The sequence below is a fragment of the Macaca fascicularis genome, chromosome 13, assembly GCF_037993035.2.
Source record: "Macaca fascicularis isolate 582-1 chromosome 13, T2T-MFA8v1.1".
Lineage (NCBI taxonomy): Eukaryota > Metazoa > Chordata > Mammalia > Primates > Cercopithecidae > Macaca > Macaca fascicularis.
In genome coordinates this window covers 47,475,887-47,500,523 of record NC_088387.1, presented here as the reverse complement: position 1 = coordinate 47,500,523, position 24,637 = coordinate 47,475,887, and the positions used below count along the sequence as shown (strand labels likewise).

The 24,637-nt window shown below is 49.7% G+C and overlaps 3 protein-coding genes and 1 long non-coding RNA gene across 12 annotated transcripts; 2 read left to right on the top strand and 2 right to left on the bottom strand.

Moving 5' to 3' along the window:
- Positions 1-395: 395 nt before the first annotated feature.
- LOC135966908 (uncharacterized) lies at positions 396-11,230 on the bottom strand. The gene is made up of 4 exons (XR_010580626.2): positions 10,886-11,230; positions 5,359-5,451; positions 2,085-2,224; positions 396-1,481 (listed from the first exon to the last, which is right to left on the bottom strand). It is a non-coding gene; the product is annotated as an uncharacterized lncRNA (long non-coding RNA).
- INO80B (INO80 complex subunit B) lies at positions 8,694-11,557 on the top strand. 3 transcript variants are annotated; one of them, XM_005575527.4, is made up of 5 exons: positions 8,694-8,775; positions 9,006-9,198; positions 9,419-9,537; positions 9,707-9,876; positions 10,943-11,557. In XM_005575527.4, exons 1-5 carry the CDS (start codon positions 8,718-8,720, stop codon positions 11,471-11,473), a joined length of 1,071 nt encoding a protein of 356 aa, XP_005575584.2. In that variant the 5' UTR covers positions 8,694-8,717; the 3' UTR covers positions 11,474-11,557. The 3 variants fall into 3 exon arrangements, with proteins under 3 accessions (XP_005575584.2, XP_073867625.1, XP_065383615.1); XM_074011524.1 differs by having other exon boundaries at positions 9,419-9,598; XM_065527543.1 differs by having other exon boundaries at positions 8,991-9,198.
- A 521-nt stretch (positions 11,558-12,078) lies between these two features.
- WBP1 (WW domain binding protein 1) lies at positions 12,079-14,520 on the top strand. Of its 6 annotated transcripts, none has more exons than XM_015433513.3 (6): positions 12,079-12,291; positions 12,618-12,737; positions 13,091-13,165; positions 13,256-13,358; positions 13,486-13,662; positions 13,834-14,520. In XM_015433513.3, the coding sequence occupies exons 1-6, from the start codon at positions 12,223-12,225 to the stop codon at positions 14,292-14,294; spliced, it is 1,005 nt and encodes a 334-aa protein (XP_015288999.3). In that variant the 5' UTR covers positions 12,079-12,222; the 3' UTR covers positions 14,295-14,520. The 6 variants fall into 6 exon arrangements, with proteins under 6 accessions (XP_015288999.3, XP_073867627.1, XP_015289003.3 ...); XM_074011526.1 differs by having other exon boundaries at positions 12,449-12,737; XM_015433517.3 differs by lacking the exon at positions 12,618-12,737.
- A 183-nt stretch (positions 14,521-14,703) lies between these two features.
- Positions 14,704-18,737, bottom strand: MOGS (mannosyl-oligosaccharide glucosidase). Of its 2 annotated transcripts, XM_005575525.4 has the most exons (4): positions 18,226-18,737; positions 17,826-18,052; positions 16,825-17,021; positions 14,704-16,647 (listed from the first exon to the last, which is right to left on the bottom strand). In XM_005575525.4, exons 1-4 carry the CDS (start codon positions 18,575-18,577, stop codon positions 14,910-14,912), a joined length of 2,514 nt encoding a protein of 837 aa, XP_005575582.2. In that variant the 5' UTR covers positions 18,578-18,737; the 3' UTR covers positions 14,704-14,909. The 2 variants fall into 2 exon arrangements, with proteins under 2 accessions (XP_005575582.2, XP_073867572.1); XM_074011471.1 differs by lacking the exon at positions 17,826-18,052.
- Positions 18,738-24,637: the final 5,900 nt, after the last annotated feature.

The window sequence follows — 24,637 nt, the reverse complement described above, 5'->3', positions numbered from 1 at the left end:
TGAGTAGTTTCCATCTGTAGTATCTGTATGGAGGGAATGCTATATATGCCAATGCACATCTCTTTCCAACTCTGTATTCAGTGATGTCTCATTTGAAATTGGCCACGGTGGGAGTACTTACACAACAGAAATAGGTGAACATAACAAATTCAGCTTGTTGTTTGTTTGTTTGTTTTCCCCAGGGAGCTTTTGTTGAACATTTACCAACATGCCACTGGTTTGGTGCACAGTCTTTCCAACTTTATCCTTTCGTTTATGTCTGTATCTGTATCTCCCCAGCTACGAAACAGATATGTGGGAAAGGGGCTGTGGGTCACCTAGGGTTCAAATCATCTTATATTTCTGCACAGTTCCCCACTGTGGACAGTATTGACAGAATGAGCTCTAGCCCCTTTATGGTAGTTGGAGAACATTTATTCTTCTTCCCACTTTTTCACAGCCTAAAGGTAGGTACTTGGCCTAACCCAACTAACTGGAATGTTTCCAACTGGACTTTGAATATTGAGGGAGTGCAGACAAGACCTAGCCAGAGTTCATGATATACACTCAGTGCACCTGCAGCACCTGAGAAGAGCGTAGCAATGCCAGTAGAAGATTCTCACAGCAAGTTCAAGGGGCCTGACTTCAGTGTGGCCTTGGCATAACTTTAGCCATAGGTTCGTGCTGCCTGGCCTCCTTTGAATCTTGCTTCTTATCCAGAGAAAGTATGAGACGAGCCCCAGAACATTTTATCCAGGGAAATTTGAGTCTCACTTCTTATCCAGGGAAAGTACGAGATTAGCCACCTGGCATGGTGGCTCATGCCTGTAATCCCAGCACTTTAGGAGGTTGAGGCAGGAGGATCACTTGAGCCCAGGAATTTGAGACCAGCCTGGGCAACATAGTGAGACTCTGTCTCTACAAAAAATAAAAAAGATTGGGCGTGGTGGCTCACGCCTGTAATCCCAGCACTTTGGGAAGCTGAGGCAGGTGGGTCACTTGAGGCCAGGAGTTCAAGACCAGCCTGGCCAACATGGTGAAACCCCATCCCTACTAACAACACAAAACAATTAGCCAGGCGTGGTGGCAGGCACCTGTAATCCCAGCTACTTGGGAGGCTGAAGCAGAAGAATTGCTTGAACCCAGGAGGCAGAGGTTGCAGTGAGCTGAGATTGCACCATTACACTCCAGCCTGAGCGACAGAATGAGACTGTGTTTCAAAAAAAATGAAAAAAAGGCTGGGAGCGGGACTCATGCCTGTAATCCCAGCACTTTGAGAGGCGGAGGCGGGCGGATCATGAGATCAAGATCACCTGGCCAACATAGTGAAACTCCATCTCTACTAAAAATATGACAATTAGCTGGGCATGGTGGTGCACACCTATAGTCTCAGCTACTCGGGAGGCTGATGCAGGACAATCGCTTGAACCCGGGAGGCAGAGGTTGCAGTGAACTGAGATCGCGCCACTGCACTCCAGTCTGGTGACAGAGCGAGACTCCGTCTAAAAAAAAAAAAATTAAATTAAAACAACAAAACAAAACAACAACGACAAAAAACTACAAATAAAAAAGTAGCCAGACATGATGGCACTAGCCAGTCATCCCAGCTACCTGGGAGGCTGACAAGGGAGGATCACTTGAGCTTGGGAGATTGAGGCTGCAATAAGCCAATAAGCCATGATCGTGCTACTGCACTCCAGCCTGGACGACAGAGCAAGACTTTTCCTTAAAAAAGAAAAAAAAAGGCCGGGTGCGGTGGCTCAAGCCTGTAATCCCAGCACTTTGGGAGGCCAAGACGGGCAGATCACGAGGTCAGGAGATCGAGACCATCCTGGCTAGCACGGTGAAACTCCGTTTCTACTAAAAAATACAAAAAACTAGCCAGGCAAGGTGGCGGGCGCCTGTAGTCCCAGATACTCAGGAGGCTGAGGCAGGAGAATGGCGTGAACCCGGGAGGCGGAGCTTGCAGTGAGCTGAGATCTGGCCACTGCACTCCAGCCTGGGTGACAGAGCGAGACTCCGTCTCAAAAAAAAAAAAAAAAAAGCTCAAAGAATGTTGGAGACATGTCAAAATGATACAGAAACCAGCTTAAAGGAATACTCACTGGCCAAACCTGTGAGAAATTTGAACATCAAGCCAGGCGTGGAGGCTCCTGCCTGTAATCCCAGCGCGTACGGAGGCCAAGGCAGGAGGACTGCTTTTGCCTAGGAGTTAGAGACCAGCCTGGGCAACATAACCTGAACCCTACAAGAAATTTAAAAAATTAGTTGGGCAGGGTGGCACATCCCTGTAATCCCAGCTACTCAGGAGGCTGAGGTGGGAGGATCAGTTGAGGCCAGCAATTCGAGGTTGCAGGGAGCTATGATTTGGCCACTACAATAGAGCTAGACTCTGTCCACCTCTAAAAATTGAGCATCATAATAAGTAATGACAGCAATGGATTACAACTCACTGCTTAAAATTGGAACCCAAACTGAAACAAATAAATATATATGTAAATATAAGGAGAGAAAGCTTTTATAGTAGAATGCTAACTAATACATGTAACTGCAATAATGGAAATAGATCACCATTTGGCAATTATTATAGTAGAGTTGATTCATACACTAGTCATCAATGGATACAATGCCTGGTGGGTGAAGGTTTGATGGGGAATGGGATATTAGGGTAGTTGCAGAGTATTTCCCAGAAAATACTTATTAGTTGGAAAGGTAAAAATGGCGACGTTACAGTGGAGGAAATAGGCAGACAGCATCTTGACCAGGTGATCAAGGTTAATATCATCAGTGGTGGGAAAGGCTGACATCATGGGCCTCCCAATATGACACACTGCGAAGAACACAGCATAATGTTTTTGTGGGCCGGGCACGGTGGCTCACGCCTGTAATCCCAACACTTTTTGAGGCTGAGGGAGGAGAATCACTTGAGCCCAGAAGTTCAAGACTAAACTGGGCTTGAACTTTTTCAGACCCTGTCTCAAAAAAAAAAAAAAAAAAGAAATCAATTTTTTTTGTGTGTGGTGTTCTTGCCAAGAATTTATAAGTCTAGGCGGCTCATAGTGTAATCCCAACACTTTGGGAGGCCGAAGTGGGCAGATCACTTGAAGCTAAGAGTTCAAGACCAGCCTGACCAACATGGTAAAACTCCATTTCTACCAAAATATACAAAAATTAGCTGGGCATGGTGGTGCACGCCTGTAGTCCCAGCTACTCAGGAGGCTGAGGCACGAGAATTGCTTGAACCCAGGCAGCAGAGATTGTAGTGAGCCGAGATCATACCACTGCACTCCAGCCTGGGTGACAGAGCAAGACTCTGTTTCAATCAACCAATCAATGTATAAATCTAGACCTGAGGAAACACCAGACAGACCCAAGTTGATGGCCATCCTATAGAATTAAAGACTTCTACCCTTTAAATTTGTCAAGGTCATGAAAGACAGGATAAGAGTGAGGAAATGTTCCAGATTAAAACAGATTAAAGGGACTTAATTTAAAAATGTAATACATGATCCTAAATTTGGATCCTGGATAAAAAGAAAAAGGAGGACCAGGCACAGTGGCTCATACCTATAATCCCAGCACTTTGGGAGGCTGAGGTGGGTAGATCACCTGAGACTGGGAGTTCGAGACCAACCTGACCAACAGGGAGAAACCCTATCTCTATTAAAAATACAAAATTAGCACATGCCTGTAATCCCAGCTACCCAGGAGGCTGAGGCAGGAGGATCACTTGAACTCGCGAGGCGGAAGTTGCAGTGAGCCGATACTGCGCCATTTCACTCCAGCCTGGGCAACAAGAGCGAAACTCCATCTCAAAAAAAAAAAAAAAGAGGCCAGGTATGGTGGCTCATCCCTGTAATCTCAGCACGTTGGGAGGCTGAAGCGGATGGATCATGAGGTGAGGAGTTCAAGATCAGCCTAGTCAACACGGTGAAATCCCATCTCTACTAAAAATACAAAAATTAGCTAGGGATGGTAGCAGGCGCCTGTAATTCCAGTTACTTAGGAGGCCAAGGCAGAGAACTGCTTGAACCCAGGAGGTGGAGGTTGCAGTAAGCCGAGACTGTGCCACTGCACTCCAGCCTGGGCAACAGAGTGAGACTCTATCTCAAAAAAAAAAAAAAAAAAAAAAAGGGAGGTATTTCACAGTTTCACTGTTGCTGAAATTTGAATGGTGTCTGGATTAATGTTGTATCAAGTTAATTTCCTGATTGGGACAGTTGCACAAAGCTTATAGAAAACTGTGCTTGTTTGAGGGAAATACACACTGAATGATTTAGGAGTGATATGACATCATGTCTGCAACTTGCTCTCATATTGATCAGAAAAAGAATAATGATGTAAACCAAAAATAAAATTCTGAGTCCCCCAACCATGTTGGGCCATTCCATGTTAACCTGAAAAACTAGTATGGGCCATGATGGGAAAGCGGGGGCTGGACATGCCTTGTTATACCCTCCTCCCTTTTGTAAATACTGTTATAACAGACTCTTTAAGTCTGATAAGAAACATTTACAATGTATTCTCTCTGAAGTCGGCTACCTGGATGCTTCACTTGCATGATAAAATCTTGGTCTCCACAACCCCTTATGTCAACCCAGACATTCCTTTCTATTGATCCCAAGTCTCTAGACAATAATTTAACTCTTTTTTTCTTTTGAGATGGAGTTTCACTGTTGCTGCCCAGGCTGGAGTCCAATGGCTTGATGTCAGCTCACTGCAACCTCTGCCTCCTGGGTTCAAGCGATTCTCTTGCCTCAGCCTCCCCAGTAGCTGGGATTACAGGCATGTGCCACCATGTCCAGTTAATTTTTGTATTTTTAGTAGAGACGGGGTTTCAACACATTGGCCAGGCTGGTCTCAAACTCCTGGCCTCAGGCGATCCACCCGCCTTGGCCTCCCAAAGTGCTGGGATTAGAGGTGTGAGCCACCGCAGTCAGCCAATAATTTAATTCTTTCAACCAATTGCCAATCAGAAAACTGCATCTACACAATACCTGAAAGCCCCCACCTTCCAGTTGTCCTGCCTTTCCAGACCAAACCAACGTACATCTTACATGTATTGATTGATGTCTTATGTCTCCCTAAAATGTATAAAATCAAGTTGTAGTCAGATCACTTTGGGCACATGTTCTCAGGATCTCTTGAGGGGTGTGTCAAGGGCCATTAGTCACTCATATTTGGCTCTGAATAAATCTCTTCAAATATTTTAGAGTTTGACTTTTCATTGACAATGATAATGGGCATAAACACAGATAAATGTTAACAATTTCAGAATCTGCCCCACCCCCCAACCATGTTGGGCATTCCATGTTAACCTGAAACACGTGGAATGTTTAAGGAGTTAAGAAAGTTTTGGCCCGGCACTGTCGCTCACACCTGTAATCCCGGCACTTTGGGAGGCTGAGGCAGTAGGATCGCTTGAGCTCAGGAGTCTGAGACCAGCCTCGACAACATGGCCAAACCTTGTCCCTACAAAAAAAAAAAAAAATAGAAGAATTAGCTGAGCATGGTGGTGTGTACCTGTAGTCCCAACTACTTGGGAGGCTGAGATGGGAGGATCACTCAGGCCTGGGAGTTTGAGGCTGCAGTAAGCCATGTTTGCACCACTGCATTCCAGCCTGGGAGACAGAGCTAGACCCTGTCTCAAAAACAAAACTAAACTAAACTAAATAAAACAAAAACGTTATTAGAGAAAGTTATTTGTATTCATCTTGCAATTTTTCTGTTTGAAGTTACTTCAAAATAATTGTTTAAAATAAGACTAAGAAATCTTTCAGAAAGAAGAGTGCCTCTCAGCCTACAAACATGCTCAAATCTCTCTCACTGTAAACAAAGCAAAACTAAAAACAAACAAAATAATGAAGCCAGTTGTCACTTACTGTTGCCACTTCCTCCCTACTGGGCATCATGATGCACAGGAAACACCACTGGGCCAGGTGTCAGGAAGCCTCTGTTTGAGTCTGGCTCTGCCACTCCCTAACTTTGTGACTTTGGCAAAAACATTTCTTTTTCTAAGCCTCAGTTTCCTCATTTATAAGATGGAAACAATGGTATCTCCCTTATGGAGATGCTGTGGGGGCCAAGGGAGAGAAGGAATATAAAGGTAGGTTATAAACTCGAATGTATTCTACAAATACGAATTGCAAGTGATCCCTCACTGTTACTCCCGGTGAAAAGAGTATTGCCTTCACACCGTGATAAAAGCCATTCTCTTCTTGGAGCTCAGCCTGCCCTCTGAAGGACTGTACCCAGCTGATCACAGCCTTAGTCCCTTGATACTTTGTGCCTCTCCTGACCTTCTCAACCCTGTCTGGCCCCTCTGCTCGGCTGTGCAGGACAGGTGCTCACTTGTTTCTGTTCCTGGTTCTTTTCCTATTATCTACTTACTCTTTCTGGGTGTCTCATCTGCTTCCATCACTTGGGGACCTCCAGTATTACGCTGATGACATCCCCACTCATACTTTCATCCTTGGCTTCTCTCAGCTATTCCACCTCCACCCAGGCATTCCCACAGGCACTTCAAATTCACCTTGGGCAAAACTAAATAATTCTCTTCTTAACTTGTTTCTCTTCCTATGTTCTCTTCCTTACTGAAAATACCATCTTTTTTTTTTTTTTTTTTTTTGAGACGGAGTCTCGCTCTGTCGCCCAGGCTGGAGTGCAGTGGCACAATCTCAGCTCACTGCAAGCTCCATCTCCCGGGTTTACGCCATTCTCCTGCCTCAGCCTCCTGTGTAGCTGGGACTACAGGCGCCCGCCACCTCGCCCGGCTAGTTTTTTGTATTTTTTAGTAGAAACGGAGTTTCACCGTGCTAGCCAGGATGGTCTTGATCTCCTGACCTCGTGATCCGCCCGTCTCGGCCTCCCAAAGTGCTGGGATTACAGGCTTGAGCCACCGCGCCCGGCCTGAAAATACCATCTTCCCACTAAATACTTGGGCTACAAACCTATAAATCACTTATTATTATTTGCTTACTGAAGCATCTACTATGTGCCTGTGCCTGCTGATACCCTAGGTATCGTGCGTTCTTGATTTCCTCTATTCCTTGAAAGAGCCCTCATGGGGTGGATCCTACTGTATTCCATCTTACAGAGTTGGATTCTGAGGTTCAGAGAGCTTAAATAATTTTAAGCCCAAGGTTGCATAGCTAATAAATGGTGAAACTGGGATTTGATAATAGGCTTGTCTGACTCCAAAATCCCTTTTCATAATCACATACTACATGACTTCATCCTGGATTCCCCCAATATAATTGCTCATTGATTCTTAGTAATTTTATCACTGAAATGTAAGAGACAAGAGGAATGAGTTCTTTCTTTTTTCACTGCTGTTACCTTGCTCAGACACTCATATATATTTAGATATATGTATATAGGTGTTTTTTTCCAATTATAAACGTGATATATATTGGCTGTAAGAAAATACATTACAGATCTAGATAGTGAAAGTTCCTAAACCCCAACTTCTACAGTTAACCAATATTAACAGGTATACATTCCTCATTTTTTTCTATGTATTTGCTAGTATATTATGCTTTTAAAAATCAGATCACATAATCCTGAAATTTACTTTTTTTTTCTCTTTTTTTTTTTTTTTTTCTTTTTTTGAGACGGAGTCTCGCTCTGTCCACCAGGCTGGAGTGCAGTGGCGCGATCTCGGCTCACTGCAACCTCCACCTCCTGAGTTCAAGCGATTCTCCTGCCTCAGCCTCCAGAGTAGCTGGGTCTACAGGCGCGTGCCAAAACGCCAGCTAATTTTTTTCTTTTTTTTTTTTTTTTTTTGTATTTTTAGTAGAGACGTGGTTTCACCACATTAGCCAGAATGGGGAATTCACTTTTCTTATTTCATGTATCAACACATACAAACCTACCTGTTTTTATATCTTTTTAAAAATGAGGTAAAATATACACGTTTTATACAAAATTCAAAAGACGCAAAAGGGTATAATAATAAAAAATAGGTGGCCATCCACCCTTGTTCTCCATCTGCTCATCAGCAAATGACTCTTACCAATTTCCTAGGTAGCCTTCTGGCGCGCCTCATTTCTTTTCCAAGCTACTTGACATCCCACTGTATGGATATACCAAGTTCATTAGGACACTTAGACTGTTAAAATTCTGTGTCAATCTCATTAATTACTTATCACTCAACTTTTCTTAGCAATATGGTGTCCCACATTGTACAGCTGCACCGTAATTCATTTATTTATTCCCCTACTTATGAAAATTGAAGTCTAAATACCTAAGAGCATGTGCTTTGCTCTGCTCTTAGGGCACTCGTGCTGTTTAAGCATTTCGGCCATTTTGTCATCAGTATAGTTTATGTATTCCTCCACCCAACTGTGAGTTCCTCAAGGACAGGGGCGGTGTTCATATTCATCTTTGCATCCTCTTAGACTAGCTTCCCGCACTTGGTCTGGCGTATACATTCACCAAACTCGAGTTCAATAATTGATTCACCCGCGTTGAGTTCTGAAATCTAGTGTGGGGAGGCGGAGCCAGGGGAAAGCCCTGCCCATCTGGGCGGTCCCGACCTCAGAGGGACCGGAACGTTAGTTGGAAGGATTCTTGTTTCTCAGGGACGATTTTGGACGCGAAGCGTGCCCCGCACAAGGATGGTTGCTACGAACGGGAAGTAACTGGTTATTTTGCTGGCTCCAGTTTTTCCGCGGGGCGGAAAAGGCATGTCTGCGTGTGTCCCAACCATTTCTAGTCCCCTTTCCTTGCAGGACCTCATGAGTAAGCTGTGGCGGCGTGGAAGCACCTCTGGGGCTATGGAGGCCCCTGAGCCGGGTAAGCGCGGATAGATCAAGCAATTTAGGCCGTGTTAGAAAAGAAGTCCCGTTCTTTCTCCTCGGAGAGTTCAGGGTACTTCGGCCACAGGTGGGAAGGAGAAAGGCGGTGCTGTTGTTATGGTAACAGAGAGTATTGCGGAAAGGGTGGGATCGGTAGGGGCTTAGGTTATTCAGGGCTTCCCCTGCCACCCTCCGGCCGAACACTGTCGACAGGCGTTCCTTCCGCAGGAGAAGCCCTGGAGTTGAGCCTAGCGGGTGCCCATGGCCATGGAGTGCACAAGAAAAAACACAAGAAGCACAAGAAGAAACACAAGAAGAAACACCATCAGGAAGAAGATGCCGGGCCCACGCAGCCGTCCCCTGCCAAGCCCCAGCTCAAACTCAAAATCAAGCTTGGGGGACAAGTCCTGGGGACCAAGAGGTGAGGCCAAGAGGGTCAAAGTTTTATAAGGGGAACTTTAGGAGCAGAGAAAGTAGTTAGAAGCCGACTGGGCTTTCTAGAAGACCGAATGGACACTGTGACTTCAGGGTCCAGGTTTAGGCAGCAAGAGTCTTAAGAGGGTGGGGAAAGTTGGGTGGAGCTACTGCGTAGGAGGAGGAGACGCTTGCTCATTTTAAAGAGTAGTGTTGCTTCTCTGCAGTGTTCCTACCTTCACTGTGATCCCAGAGGGGCCTCGCTCACCCTCTCCCCTTATGGTTGTGGATAATGAAGAGGAACCTATGGAAGGAGTCCCCCTTGAGCAGTACCGTGCCTGGCTGGGTGAGAAGGATCTGGAGGTGGGGAAACTGGGTTTCTTATTATACCCGCCTAAGGAAAGAAGGTTGGTTCTGAAATGGGTTAGGATTTTCCATATCCCAGTATTAACTCAGCCAAATTAGGGTGCACCATCTGAACAATTGTATTTTTCTTTCTCCAACTTCCTTCCCAGATGAAGACAGTAATCTCTCTCCCTCTCCACTTCGGGACCTATCAGGAGGGTTAGGGGGTCAAGAGGAAGAGGAGGAACAGAGGTGGCTGGATGCCCTGGAGAAGGGGGAGCTGGATGATAATGGAGACCTCAAGAAGGAGATCAATGAGCGGCTGCTTACTGCTCGACAGGTATGTTGGTCATTGTTTATTCACTCACCAAAGTATACTGTATTGAGAACTCTCCACGACCCAAGCACTTTGCGTGGTAGTGGGGATATCGATAGTGGAGAAAAGACAGACAAAGTTTCTGTTCTCCTGGAGCTAGTATTCTAGTGTGTGTGTTGGGGGGCTGGGAAGTAAATAAGTAAATAATTTCAAAAAGCTATATGGTTTATGACAAAAAGAATAGGGTGATGAAATAGAAATGGCATAAACAAACAAATAGAAAATGACAGAAGAGAGACATTAGGGTAGTTAGAGAAGGCTTCTCTGAAGAGATAACATTTGCAATACCAGAGGAGCTTTTCCAGCAGAGACCAACAGGCGCACAGACCTTGAGACTGGAACATGTCTAGCAGAGTAAAGGAGAAGAAAAACTGCACAAGCCACTGAAGGGCTGTACGCAGAGAAGTGACAAACTTGGTTTACATTTCAATAGATTACTCTGGCATCCTTGTAGAGAATGAATCTCCGTGGAGACAAGAGATAGAAGTATGGAGACCAACTAGGAAGCTGTTGAAGTAATCAGCCGAGAGGCAGTGGTTGCTTTAACCAAGACCAAAGTGGTGGAGATGGAGAAAATCATATGAAATATGGCTATATTTTGGAAGTAGATACTTGTGGGGAGGGGAATGGAGAGAAAATATATCAAGGCTAAGCCTGGGATTTTGGCTTCAGCAGTTATCCAACTGATACTCTCTACTGAGATAAGATTAAAAACAACAGACCTCTGGGAAAGCTGGTACAGTTTTGGTGCACAGGTCAGGCAGGCAACATTATTGATGCTTCTCCCCTTGAGAGTTAAGGACCTAAAGCTGAATGTCAGGAGATCTGGGATGAGGCAGTATTTATGAAGAGGAACCTATGGAGGGTGTCCTGGAGAGGGTGCTTATTAATTAATCTCCCGTCTCCCAAGGCCTGCGCTGCTCAAGACCCTGCCTTCCATGTCCCTGCTTTCCCCTCCCCCGATCTGACCGACCTCGCCTCTCCATCCTCCTCCGTTTTCAGACAGCACCCCGTCTCTGTCTCTCCCTAGCGAGCTCTGCTCCAGAAGGCGCGGAGTCAGCCTTCCCCGATGCTGCCGCTGCCTGTGGCTGAGGGCTGTCCAGCTCCTGCTCTCACAGAGGAGATGCTGCTGAAGCGCGAGGAGCGGGCGCGTAAGCGGCGGCTCCAGGCGGCGCGGCGGGCAGAAGAGCACAAGAACCAGACTATCGAGCGCCTCACCAAGACTGCGGCGACCAGTGGGCGGGGAGGCCGGGGAGCTGCACGGGGCGAGCGGCGGGGAGGGCGGGCTGCGGCTCCGGCCCCCATGGTGCGCTACTGCAGCGGAGCACAGGGTTCCACCCTTTCCTTCCCACCTGGCGTCCCCACCCCCACGGCGGTGTCTCAGCGGCCATCCCCCTTAGGCCCGCCTCCGCGCTGCTCTGTCCCCGGCTGTCCCCATCCGCGCCGCTACGCTTGCTCTCGCACCGGCCAGGCACTCTGCAGTCTTCAGTGCTACCGCATCAACCTGCAGATGCGGCTGGGGGGACCCGAGGGTCCTGGATCCCCCCTTTTGGCTACGTAAGGCCCTTACCTAACCTGGACTCTGCGCCCTGTCCCATGCCCGCTCCTGAGTGTCTTCCCCACCCTATTAAATTTCATCCGGTGCTTTGGCTTGTACAGAACTGGGGGAGTGGGATGTTGTGGGCAGACCAGTCTCCAGTATACACATATTTTGCCCCTGTCGGAGCTTGCGTCGATGCCTGGGGCTTGGAAAGCACCGCAAGAAACTGGGCTGGTTCGCGGCCAGAGTCGGACCGACTTTTGGGACCCCGCCTCTTACAGGCGGGATTACCTGGCGGTCGCCGGCATTTGGCGTCATTCCGAAAACATAGCGCAAGCCAATCAGCGGTAACCTTGGTCTTCGGGGCGGCTGTTCGTTGGTTGATATGCCAGAGCCTGTTCTGCTGTCTGTATTGGCTATTGCCGCTGTCAGTCAGGGCCGTGGGTCGAACCTTCCCCTACTCTTTGTCTGTACAAGCTCATGTTGTCTGGGAGAGCGGCGAAGGCGCTGCTGTGGATTGGTCACAGGGAGAAACCTCTTATCTGTTCCTATTGGCCTGTCCGTCAAGGGACGATGCTGATTGGTAGGGCAGAGCAATCTGAGTCCTAGTTGGTGGAGTTCTCCCCGGATGGAAGCTCAGGCCGCGTAGTGATGGTGGCGGCAGCGAAGATGGGCCGGGCAGGGACCATGGCGGTGGCAGCAGAGGTGGCAGGGGCGGGGCGGCTGGCGGTAGAGGAGGCTGTGGTCCTCAGGGGGCTGTAGGTGGAGGCATGGCTCGGGCCAGCAGCGGGAACGGCAGCGAGGAGGCTTGGGGGGCACTTCGGGCATCGCAACAGCAGGTATCCCAACAGCTCCAAAGCCTATCACGACAGCCGTTTGTCTCTTTCCCCTTTCCTTGTCCCTTCCTTTTTGGGGGTGGGGGAGGAACTCACGGAGCCAAAGGTACTGTGAAGTTCCTAAACATGTTCCACTCTTTGTCTAAACTTTGTAACGTAGATGCAGCTGACTTTTCCTGTAGCCTCATAGACCCCATCCCATGGCTGCAGTGGAAGCTTGCGGTGGCTCGCCAGTGACCAGAGGCATAGTGAGGCAGGCCCCAGGGAGGCTCCCTCTGTCTTGCAACAGTTATTTGTGATCTTTTTCTATGTGCCTGTTGTCACAACAGAGTCCGGCAGCGTCTTCTCTTGAGGGAGCAATTTGGAGAAGAGCTGGAACCCAGACTCGCGCCCTGGATGCCATCCTTTATCATCCACAGCTTCCCATCTGGTTGGGAGCACTGCTCTGGGTCTCACACTGCCCCTCCTCTGTCCTAGGGAGCCTGAGGCCCAGGGGTGGAAAGATCCAGTTGGGGGTGGGGGTAGTGAACTGCGCAGGATAATGAAAGCAACTTGCTTTGGAAATGACCTTCCCCTACCCGTTGTCTGAGACTATCTCAGACTGTCTTCTGGCTTCTGCCAAAACACTCCCATAACAGAAAGCACCGGGGGGATGGGGGTAGGGGGGTTGGGGAGGGTGAGGCTTGAGTGTGAAGGAAGTCTTATATATGCAGACCTGAAATCTCCCTCTTTGTATGTCCACACTTTTGTCTTGTTCTCTAGACTGATTCTTGCTATTCCAAATCCTCTTCCACGTTGACAGCCCTTCAGATATTTCAACACTCCTCTCAGCATCCTCCACTTCCCCCATCTCTCCAAGCTGAACTTGGTTCACAGGGTGGGATTGTGTATGTGCATGCAGGAGGTGGGGGTGGACAGTGCCCTGCGCTGGAATCCCCCTTAGTTCTAAGTGCCTCCTTGCCCCCAGCTTCGAGAGCTGTGCCCAGGAGTGAACAACCAGCCCTACCTCTGTGAGAGTGGTCACTGCTGTGGGGAGACTGGCTGCTGCACCTACTACTATGAGCTCTGGTGTAAGTCTCCAAGAGGGCTGTTTCCAGGTCCCTGTGCCCACCCTCCCTTGGACCTCAGAATTTCGGCCTTCAGGGCCCCTTCTCTGCATGAAAGATGCCTGAGTCGCTCCCTCCTTGCCTCTTGCAGGGTTCTGGCTGCTCTGGACTGTCCTCATCCTCTTTAGCTGCTGTTGCGCCTTCCGCCACCGACGAGCTAAACTCCGGCTGCAACAACAGCAGCGGCAGCGTGAAATCAACTTGTTGGCCTACCATGGGGCATGCCATGGGGCTGGTCCTTTCCCTACCGGTTCACTGCTTGACCTTCGTGAGTGACTTGATGCTCTGGGTCAACTACCAGTGGCCCTCCCCGAACCAGGACCCCAAATCATCTGACATTCCTTTTTCTACACATTTCAAAGTATTTTTCCCTAATATAAAAGCTAGCACCCTATACCTGGTTGCCTTCAACGAATTATGCCAATTTTCTCCCCTGCAGGCCTCCTCAGCACCTTCAAGCCCCCAGCCTACGAGGATGTGGTTCACCGCCCAGGCACACCACCCCCCGCTTATACTGTGGCCCCAGGCCTCCCCTTGACTGCTTCCAGCGAACAAACCTGGTGTTCCTCCTCATCCAGCTGCCCTGCCCACTTCGAAGGAACAAATGTGGAAGGTGTTTCCTCCCACCAGAGTGCCCCCCGCCATCAGGAGGGTGAGCCGGGGGCAGGGGTGAGCCCTGCCCCCACACCCCCCTCCTGTCGCTATCGCCGTTTAACTGGTGACTCCGGTATTGAGCTCTGCCCTTGTCCTGCCTCCGGTGAGGGTGAGCCAGTCAAGGAGGTGAGGGCTAGTGCCACCCTGCCAGATCTGGAGGACTATTCCCCTTGTGCACTGCCCCCAGATTCTGTACGGCAGGTCTCTCCCATGGGGCTGTCCTCCAGTGAAGGGGACATCCCGTAAGTAAGTTTTGAGAGGGTGGGTGGGTTACTTGCCCACCAGAAACAGCCCTAGTCCCACCTCCTTGCGTTCCCTTTGGCCCCTTCCTGCCTACCTAGATCTGCCCGAAAGGGCTGGAGCCCCGAGGAGAGGGGCAGTATTTGGGGGATTGTGCTAGCTTTACCCCCGCAAGGCATCAAGACATATACACAGGAGCCTTTGATCTCATTAAAGAGATTTGAACCAGCCACTTGTGGATTTGGGTGGACTAAAGCTCAACTCACTGCATTGCACTTGACCTGACTGGGTTTGAAGGGGACAGGTTATGGCCACTTGACCCCACCTTCCCTGAGGACAGCAGACAATCCTGAGGCCTGGACTGACCTAAGGCCTCTGGGTGAGGCAAATCTGGCAAAAGCAATAGAGTTCAAAATGTTTTTTCCAATTTATTTAGAAAAATAGACTCTGAATTCACATTCACCCCAGGGCTATGTGGGATGACAGTAAGGAGACACCTGAGATGAAATGAGGAAGGTTTGAATTACTGGTATCCAAGGGACTGGGGGCAGAAGCCAGAAGCCTTTGTCCCTCTAGAGCCAGAATGGTATGAGTGGCCTGGCTCCCCTCCTCTCCCTCCCTTCAGTAGTCTTCAGCCATGGCCAGTAAGACAAGGCTGGTCCAGCCGTGGAAAGGGCGGCAGCCCATGCCTCGCCCATCTCGGTCACTATACTGCTCCCAGAGAAAGCCTGTAGCCTGGTACTGGCGCCATACATTGCCTACCACATTGGCACGGAGCTCACTGTGGAGTTTGGCAGCCCGAGCCTGGTGAGGACCCTCCAGATGCCCATAGTGGTGGAGTGCTCCCAAAGCCAGGTAGTTGACATTGAGCCACACAGCACCCCGCCAGTAGGGGGGATCATGCTCTGAATTGCGCTGGCCATAAAAGGAGCTGGAGGCTGCAAGGGAGCGTAAACCAAAGGGGCTCCAGAGATGGCGGCTATCAGCTAGAATGTCCAGCAGGGGCCCAAGGCGGGATGAGTTGGGGTCCAGCAGTCGCAGCAGCAAGGGAAAAAGACTGACATAGCCAAGGGCATCTACATACTGCAGTCGAGGTTGGGGCCGGCCCACCACCCGAACCAGCCCCTGAGGGGGCCTGGGCTTCAGCTGTACTGCTTTTGTGTGGTTCCCAAAGTCTGCAAAGACTCCTAGCTCTGGGGCCCAGTGCAGCTCATCCAGGCTCTCTGCTGCCTCCAGTGAGGCAGCCAGTGGGCCCAGCTCAGCAGCTACCTCAGCCTCACCCAGATACTCTGCCAGCTGCGTCAGCACACGGGCACCCAGTGCCACCCAACATCGCAGGTCCAGGTGCCGTTCGGTGACTGAAGGGTGTGAAGCCCGGGGATAGTCATCCAGCCCAGAGGGTAGGGTCTTGGGGTTCAGTAAGGTTGGTAAGGCAGGGTCCCGTCCCCGCCAGCGGTAAGATAGTGGAACTGGGCCTGCCTGGCTCTGATGGAGCCAGGAGAACCAGGCATGCAGGCGGGGGAAGGCCTTTCGGAGGAAGGCCAAGTCGTCAGGGTCACCAACCTCTAGCATATGGGCTACAGGCAAAAGTAGGGTTGGGGGGTTGGCATGGACTGCTCGTTGCACTAGGAATTCTGGAGGTACCCGGGCTCGGGCCTCATCCCCCAGTATCTGCTCCCTCCCAATCCAGCCATCAGCATTTAGCAGCCCCAGCCAGTGGCCTAGGGCTTCCCGGGTGAGGGAGGGATCCCACCGCTGAACCACCAGCTGGTGAAAGCCCTCATCCCAAAGGAAGCCTCGTGGGAAGAATGACCGGGAAGGCACTGCTGTAAAAAGAGGTAGGGGTGGAAAGAGGGCTGGGTCCACCTTCTGCTCAGACCCTTCCACCCCCATGTCTGGCAATACCAGTCCTTGTCCATAGAAGTAGCCAATTCCACCAAGGAGGCTGCTGAGGGCAGCCTGACCCAAAGCCTGCTCGCCAGGGCTCAGGCCCTTCTCCTTCAGCTGGAAGGTCTTCTCAAAGCGCTCTCTAAAGGCCTCAGCATGGCTCTCCAGGGCATGGGTCAGTAGACTGCCTGCCAGTCTTGGTAGGACTTGATTTCCTCCTGCCTTGGCACTGCCCGATTCAAACACAAACTCTATGGAAAAGGGAACTTTCAGGGTCACCTGCTGTATCAAGAACTGCCCCTGCCCTTGCCCACTTGGGCCTCTGTCCTCCCACTTCAGAGATCCTGGCAAGCCGAGGTAGCGTTCAGGGGAGGCCCCTGGGGGCCGATGCTGAAACCAGCTATTTAGGCGACTCTTTACCATCTCTGTCAGCAGGGGCAGTCCTGGGTTGGAGGTCCAGAAGACATTGTAGCTTGAAGGGGAGAAGATAAATAGGAAATATTATTCAAGAGAAGGCAGTGGGCATTATAAAGAGAAATACGAAATGTTCAGGAGTCAGGTTGGGAGGTCTCAGGCAGGGGACATGGAGACTGGTGAAAATGGGAATAACCACCCCTTCCATCCCTGAACATTCTCTTCCCCCAATTACCTGCCATACTTGGGGGCTGTATCCCCTGGACTAGTTGGTGGCAGAAGTGTAAAACGGAAGTCACCAAGTTCACTGGTGTGCCCACTGATGAACTTCAACTGCCCCTTGGACCCAACCTCCGGTATTAGGACTTCATTGCTATCTGTCACCACATAGAAGAACAGGGAGACCAAAGGGATGGCAGAGGTACCTGAGGCCTAAGTGACCAAGGAGGACAGAAAAGAACAGTGTGAGACTGGCATTCTCTCTTGAGAATCAGCCTTAGTGAGGGAAAGGAACAGCAGGCAGGGGTAATGTAAACAACATACATCTGGCAGTACTGAGGGTCACTGAGGGTAACCAGGTACACCCAAGTGGGATGAGATAAAGAGCCTTGCACTGGGTGCCCTGGAAGATAACAGTATACTTTGTACTATGTCCCACACTAAGAAATCTACACAGTTTATTTCATTTAATTCTTTTTTTTTTTTTTTTTTTTTTTTTTTTTTTTTTTTTGAGACACAGTTTCGCTCTTGTTGCCCAGGCTGGAGTGCAATGGCACGATCTTGGCTCAGTGCAACCTCCACCTCCTGGGTTCAAGCAATTCTCCTGCCTCAGCCTCCCGAGTAGCTTGGATTACAGGCATGCGCCACCATGCCCGGCTAATTTTGTATTTTTAGTAGAGACGGAGTTTCTCCATGTTGGCCAGGCTGGTCTGGAACTCCCGACCTCAGGTGATCTGACAGCCTCAGCCTCCCAGAGTACTGGGATTACAGGCGTGAGCCACCGCGCCCAGCCTCTTTTTCATTTAATTCTTACAGTCCTGTGAGTTAGGTGCTATTATTATCTACATTTTACATTTTACAAGCAAGGAAATCAAGGCTTAGAGATGCTCATAGAGGCAGCTGTTTAAGGCAGGATTTAAGCCAGGCAGCCAGAGCCCACTTCATGCTGCATTTGCTGGCAGCAAGGGAAGGATAGAGGGGGTCTGGGCTGAGAAAAGGGTGTCCTGAGGCCCTGACCTGAGGCTCTACAGTCACTCTCCAGCTCCAGTCCCCTCCGTGCTGACCCCCAGGCCTCTTGACGAACTCAGTGGTGAGCTTTAAGGCCCCATCCTGGATGTGCTGCCGCCCGAAGGAGAGGCCGTCGTGGAACTCCCAGCCATAGGGACCCACACCGTCCCCCTGCTCACACGTGTGCCTGAGCTTAGGAGTCCCCGGGGTGGTGCCCTGCTGCGCCCACATCAGTCCTGGGGGTAGAATGGCCACGTAAGTCAACGAGCAGGGGACCTGTCCCTCCGGGTCTCTGGGTCATCCCTCTTCATAACTCTCCTGATCCATTCCTCCCCACCCTTGATCTGGCTTCAAGCTGGGGCGCCCAGATTAGGAGTCCGCCTGCCTGCCCGCCCTGGGGCCCGGTTACCGGTGAGGAGTGGCTTCGGGCTGCGGGTCTTCATGCCGAAGTAGACGTGAGGGCGGTAAGTTCCCCAGAAGAGGTCCGGGGCCACGGCGGGGCTGGAGGAGTCGGCAGGCAACACAGGAGGCGCGGAGTGCAGCGTGACCGCCCGCCGCGCACGGTACCACGCCAGCACCCAGCGCCCCGACATGCCCAGGGCCAAAGACAGGACCACGACGGCCAGAGCCACTCCTCCAGCCGTGCTACGCGGCCCGCCGCCCCGGCCGTCCCGTCGCCCGGGGCCTCCCCGAGCCGCCCTCTCGACGGTACGCACTCCCTCTGCCGGCACTGCGCGGCGCCGCCGCTCGCCCCGAGCCATTCTGGCACTGAGGTCCGCGTCGCGAGAGCTCGGAGAGGCGGCAGTGGAGCCGGGGTCCTGCCTCGCCTCTCCGGCTCCAGCTTCTCGCCCCAGCGACCACCGTCCGGTCAGCGACACCTGCCAGCCCGCGCCTGCGCCTCCGCCGCCGCGTCAGCCTCCCGCCGGAAGTCCCGCCCCGCCACATTAGGTTAAGTCCCAGAGTCCGGAACCGCTGCCTGCGGCTTGGCATAGGGTTCGTCTACAGCATCCGTCCTGGGCGTTGGTCCACCGGGACTGCGCTTATCTGGCAACTCCATGGACTTCACAGGCTCGGAAAAACCAATCTAGCGTTGGGCTGAGGCATGAGAATCATTTGAACCCGGGAGGCGGAGGTTACAGTGAGCCGAGATTGTGCCATTGCACTCCAACCTGGGCGACAGAACGAGACTTCGTCTCAAAACAAAACAAAACAAAACAAAACAAAACACTGATGTGGCCAGGCTTGGAGGCTAACATCTGTAATCCCAGCACTTTGGGAGGCCAAAGCAGGTGGATCACCTGACATCAGTTCGAGACCAGCCTGGTCCACTTGGTAAAACCCTATCTCTACTAAAAATACAAAAATTAGCCGGGTGTGGTGGTGGGTGCCTGTAATCCCAGCTACTCGGGAGGCTGAGGCAGGAGAATTGCTTGAATCCGGGAGGCGAAGGTTGCAGTGAGCCAAGATCGGGCCATTGCACTCCAGCCTGGGCAACAAGAGTGAAACTCTGTCTCAAAAAAAGAAAGGAAAGAAAGAAAGAAGGAAGGAAGGAAAGGAGGAAAGAAAATACTGATGCTTTATGCAACACGACCACTTATATTTCACTATAATCTGACTTCTGGCCCCACTCTCCACTGGTGGTAGACTTTTTGCTTATTAAACAATCATCTGACCAAACCCAGTGGTCAGTCCTATTTTTGTCTTTCTTGCTACCATTGCATTTGTCTACATCCTTATTGTAGCACTTATTACATACCTGTTTCATTATTCATCTTTGTATCACAGTACTAATCAATTATAGGCATAAGGTAGATGCTAAATATTTAGAAATTCAACAAATGTTTATTGTATACCCTATATTGCATTATGCAAGGTGCTGGGGACTCAGAGAAAATGGCCCCAACCTCAAGTTCACAATCTTGAAGCACAATGCCAGCGCTCAGTGCATGTGCAACCATCCCCATTTTTTTTAATTTGATTTTTTTTTTTTTTTTTTTTTGAGACAGAGTCCCGCTCTGTCACCCAGGCTGGAGTGCAATGGCGTGATCTCAGTTCACTGCAACCTCTGCCTCCAGAGTTCAAGTGATTCTTCTTCCTCAGCCTCCCGAGTAGCTGGGATTACAGGCACCCACCACCATGCCCAGCTAATTTTTGTATTTTTAGTAGAGATGGAGTTTCGCCAGGTTTGCCAGGCTGGTCTCGAACTCCTGACCTCAGGTGATCCAACCACCTCAGCCTCCCAAAGTGCTGGGATTACAGGTGTGAGCCAACACACCTGGCCAGGCCACCCCCATTTTTACAGATGAGGAGAGTAGTTAAGATTGACCCAAATAACAGCCAGTTAATTTTGGAGCTGGGGAACTCAAATCCAGGTTGTTCTTTTGACTTTAGAATAAGGCCTCTTAGGCCGGGTGCAGTGGCTCACGCCTGTAATCCCAGCACTTTGGGAGGCCAAGGCGGGCAGATCACCTGAGGTCGAGAGTTCGAGACCAGCCTGACCAACATGGAGAAACCCCGTCTCTACTAAAAATACAGAATTAGCTGGGCATGATGGTGCATGCCTGTAATCCCAGCTACTCGTGAGGCAGAGTCAGGAGGATTACTTGAACCCAGGAAGCAGAGGTTTCAGTAAGCCGAGATCGTGCCATTGCAATCCAGCCTGGGTGACAAGAGTGAAACTCTGTCTTAAAAAAAAAAAAAAAAAAAAAAGAATAAATAAGGCCTCTTAGATATGCTCCCAGCAATATTTTAGGCACTTTACAGATATTAATTCATTTAATCTCAACAGTCCAATGAGGAAAGTACTATTATTTTCATTTTACAAATGAAATAGGCACTGAGAGATTAAATAATTTGTCTAAAGTCATACAGCTACATAAGAACAAAGCTAGGATCTCAACCCCAAGCAGTCTGGCTCATTACAACAGTATACTGCCTCCTCCTAGCTTTCTTCTTTAAAGGGGGAGGGGAAAAACAGTCCTTTGAAGATAGCACCCTTTTAGACAGGGAAAAGGTATAGTAATGCTGCTGTAGCAGGGTTGTGGGAAATGTATCCGGCAAAGTACACAGCAGGCCACTGACTACAGATCTTTTGTTACCTAGCTGAGCATTCTGAAGGTGTCTAAAGCAGTGGCTTTCAACCATTTTCCTACAACCCACAATAAGAAATATTCCATAGTGCAACCCAGTATGTGCAGATACACATGCACACACAACTTATATACAGGATTACAGACTTAAAACGAGTTTCCTAAAAGAATACTTCCAACTGGGTGTGGTGGCTCATGTCTGTAATCACAGCACTTTAGGACACTAAGGCAGGAGAATCGCTTGAGTTCAGGGGTTCTAGGAGGAGACCCCCCCATCTACAAAAAAATTAAAAATTAGGGTTGGCCAGGTGTGGTGGCTCACGCCTGTAATCCCGACACCTTGGAAGGCTGAGGCGGGTGGATCACCTGAGGTCAGGAGTTCGAGACCAGACTGGCAAACATGGTGAAACCCTGCCTCTACTAAAAACACAAAAAATAGACGGGCATGATGGTGCGCACCTGTAATCCCAGCTACTTGGGAGGCTGAGGCAGGATAATTGCTTGAACCTGGGAGACAGAGGTTGCAGTGAGCCGAGATGGCACCATCGCACTCCAGCCTGGGGTGACAGAGCAAGACTCCGTCTCAAAAAAAAAAATTTGGGAGGCCAAGACCAGTGGATTACTTGAGATCAGGAGTTCCTGACCAGCCTGGCCAACATGGTGAAACTCCGTCTCTGCTGAAAATACAAAAATTTGCTGGAAATCGCTTGAACCCAGGAGATGGAGGTTGCAGTGAGCCAAGATTGTGCTCCAGTGCACTCCAGCCTGGGCAACAGAGCAAGACTCCATCTCAAAAAAAAAAAAAAAAAATTGGCCGGGCGCGGTGGCTCAAGCCTGTAATCCCAGCACTTTGGGAGGCCGAGACGGGCGGATCATGAGGTCAGGAGATCGAGACCATCCTGGCGAACACGGTGAAACCCCGTCTCTACTAAAAAATACAAAAAACTAGCCGGGCGAGGCGGCGGGCGCCTGTAGTCCTAGGTACTCGGGAGGCTGAGGCAGGAGAATGGCGTAAACCCGGGGGGCGGAGCTTGCAGTGAGCTGAGATCCGGCCACTGCACTCTAGCCCGGGCGACAGAGCCAGACTCCGTCTCAAAAAAAAAAAAAAAAAAAAAAAATTAAGCCAGGCATGGTGGCTCACGCCTGTAATCCCAGCTACTTGGGAGGCTGAGGTGGGAGAACAATCCCAGCTACTTGGGAGGCTGAGGTGAGAGAACTGCTTGAGCCCAGGAGATGGAGGCTGCAGTGAGCTACAATTGTGCCACCGCACTCCAGCCTGGGTGACAAAGCATGACTTAATCTATTTAAACTTCCTATTCTAAGTGCCATGCAGTCTGATTTTTTTTTTTTTTTTTTTTTTTTTTTTTGAGATGGAGCCTTGTTCTTGTCAACCAGGCTAGAGTGCAGTGGTGCCATCGGCTCACTGCAACCTCCACCTCCCGGGTTAAAGCAATTCTTCTGCCTCAGCCTCCCAAGTGGCTGGGATTACAGGTGCCAACCACCACGCCTGGCTAATTTTTTGTATTTTTAGTACAGATGAGGTTTCACCATATTGGTCAGGCTGGTCTTGAACTCCTGACCTCAGGTGATTTTGCCCACCTCGGCTTCTCAAAGTGATGGGATTACAGGCATGAGCCACTGAACTCAGCCTCAGTCTGAAAATTTTTATTCTATTCTTTTTTTTTTTTTTGACAAAGTCTCACTCCATCACCGGAGCTGGAGTGCAGTGGCATGATCTTGGCTCACCGCAGCCTCTACCTCCTGGGTTCAAGCAATTTTCCTGTCTCAGCCTCCTGAGTAGGTGGGATTACAGGTGCCCGCCACCACACCCAGCTAATTTTTTTGTCTTTTTAGTAGAGACAGGGTTTCATCATATTGGCCAGGCTGGTCTCTAACTCCCAACCTCAGGCAATCTGCCTGCCAAGGCCTCCCAAAGTGCTGGGATTACAGGCATGAGCCACCGCACCCAGCCTACCTTTTTTTTTTTTTTTTTTTTTTTAAGAATGGTTTAGGCTGGGTGCGGTGGCTCACGCCTGTAATACCAGCATTTTGGGAGGCCGAGGTGGGCAGATCACCTGAGGCCTGGAGTTTGAGACCAGCCTGACCAACATGGAGAAACCCCGTCTCTACTAAAAATATAAAATTAGGCATGGTGGTGCATGCCTGTTATCCCAGCTACTTGCAAGGTTGAGGCAGGAGAATTGCTTGAACCTGGGATGTGGAGGTTGCAGTGAGCCGAGATTGTGCCATTCCACTCCAGCCTGGGAAACAAGAGTAAAACCCTGTCTCCAAAAAAAAAAAAAAAGAATGAACTCCCTAAATTGATTGCATGGTCCACACTAATGAGTGTTGAGGAAGTATGAAAAACACTTTAGGAACGTTTTTCTTTTTGAGATGGAGTCTTGCTCTGTCGCCCAGGCTGGAGTGCAGTGGTGCAATATTGGCTCACTGTAACCTCCGCTTCTTGGGTTCAAGTGATTCTCCTGCCTCAGCCTGCTGAGTAGCTGGCATTATAGGCACCCACCACCATGCCTGGCTAATTTTTGTATTTTTAATAAAGATGAGATTTCACCATGTTGGCCGGGCTGGTCTTGAACTCCTGGCCTCATGATCCACCCACCTTGGTCTCCCAGAGTGCTGGGATTACAGGCGTGAGCCACTGCACCCAGCCGGCACTGTTTTCTTAAACAGGGAGTACTGAGAGATAAAACCAATCGCATGCTTTGGAATGATAAAATTAAGTGGCAGCAAAAATGTTTAGGAAATAGACTGGGTAGCAGAAGGCAATAATGATGAATAGAGTGAATGGGAATGGAGAGATCATTTCAGAAGTTTTTTTTTTTTTTTTTTCTTGAGACGGTATCTTGCTCTGTCACCAGGCTAGAGTACAGTGGTGCAACCATAGCTCACTGTAGCCTTGAATTCTTGGGCTCAAAAGATCCTCCTGTCTCAGCCTTCTGAGTAGGTGGGACTACAAGTATGAGCTACCTTGCCCGACTTTCAGGCACGTTTTTAAAAGACAGAATATTCTGAACTGAGTGACCAGATATGCAGAGACAGAAAGGAGCAGAACTAGAGAACACTGTGGTTTCCAGCCCAGGTGGCTGAGTAGATGAAGTGCCTGTTTTTAAAAAGGAATGGGTAAGTCAGGGAAGAGAGGCAAGTATATGTGTATGTAAGATTATCAATTCTATTTTAGACAAAGATAGTTGGTGGGATTTGGAGGGAATTGGTAGCAGGTAACCTGACTATGCACAGAAGTTGGGATTAGAACCAAAAGAAACAGTTTAACCCCAGAAGGTGTAATTCAAGTTGTGTAAGAGGATGAGATGCCCCAGAAAAAAATAGAGAAAAAGAATGAAGGTAGAACACCTGTGTAGTTCTAAAGAAAAAGGACCCAAGAGGGAGAGAAGTTCCACAAATGCGTGAATTAAGAGTTGCAGGCCGAGCGCAGTGGCTCATGCCTGTAATCCCAGCACTTTGGGAAGCTGAGGGGGGCAGATCACCTGAGGTCAGGAGTTTGAGGCCAGCCTGGCTGACATGGCAAAATCCCATCTCTACTAAAAATACAAAAATCAGCCAGGAGTGGTGGCACATGCCTGTAATCTCAGCCACCCAGGAGGCTGAAACAGGAGAATCACTGGAACCCGGAAGGCGGAGGCTGCAGTGAGACAAGGTCACACCACTGCACTCCAGCCTGGGTGACAGTGAGACTGTCTCAAAAACAAACAA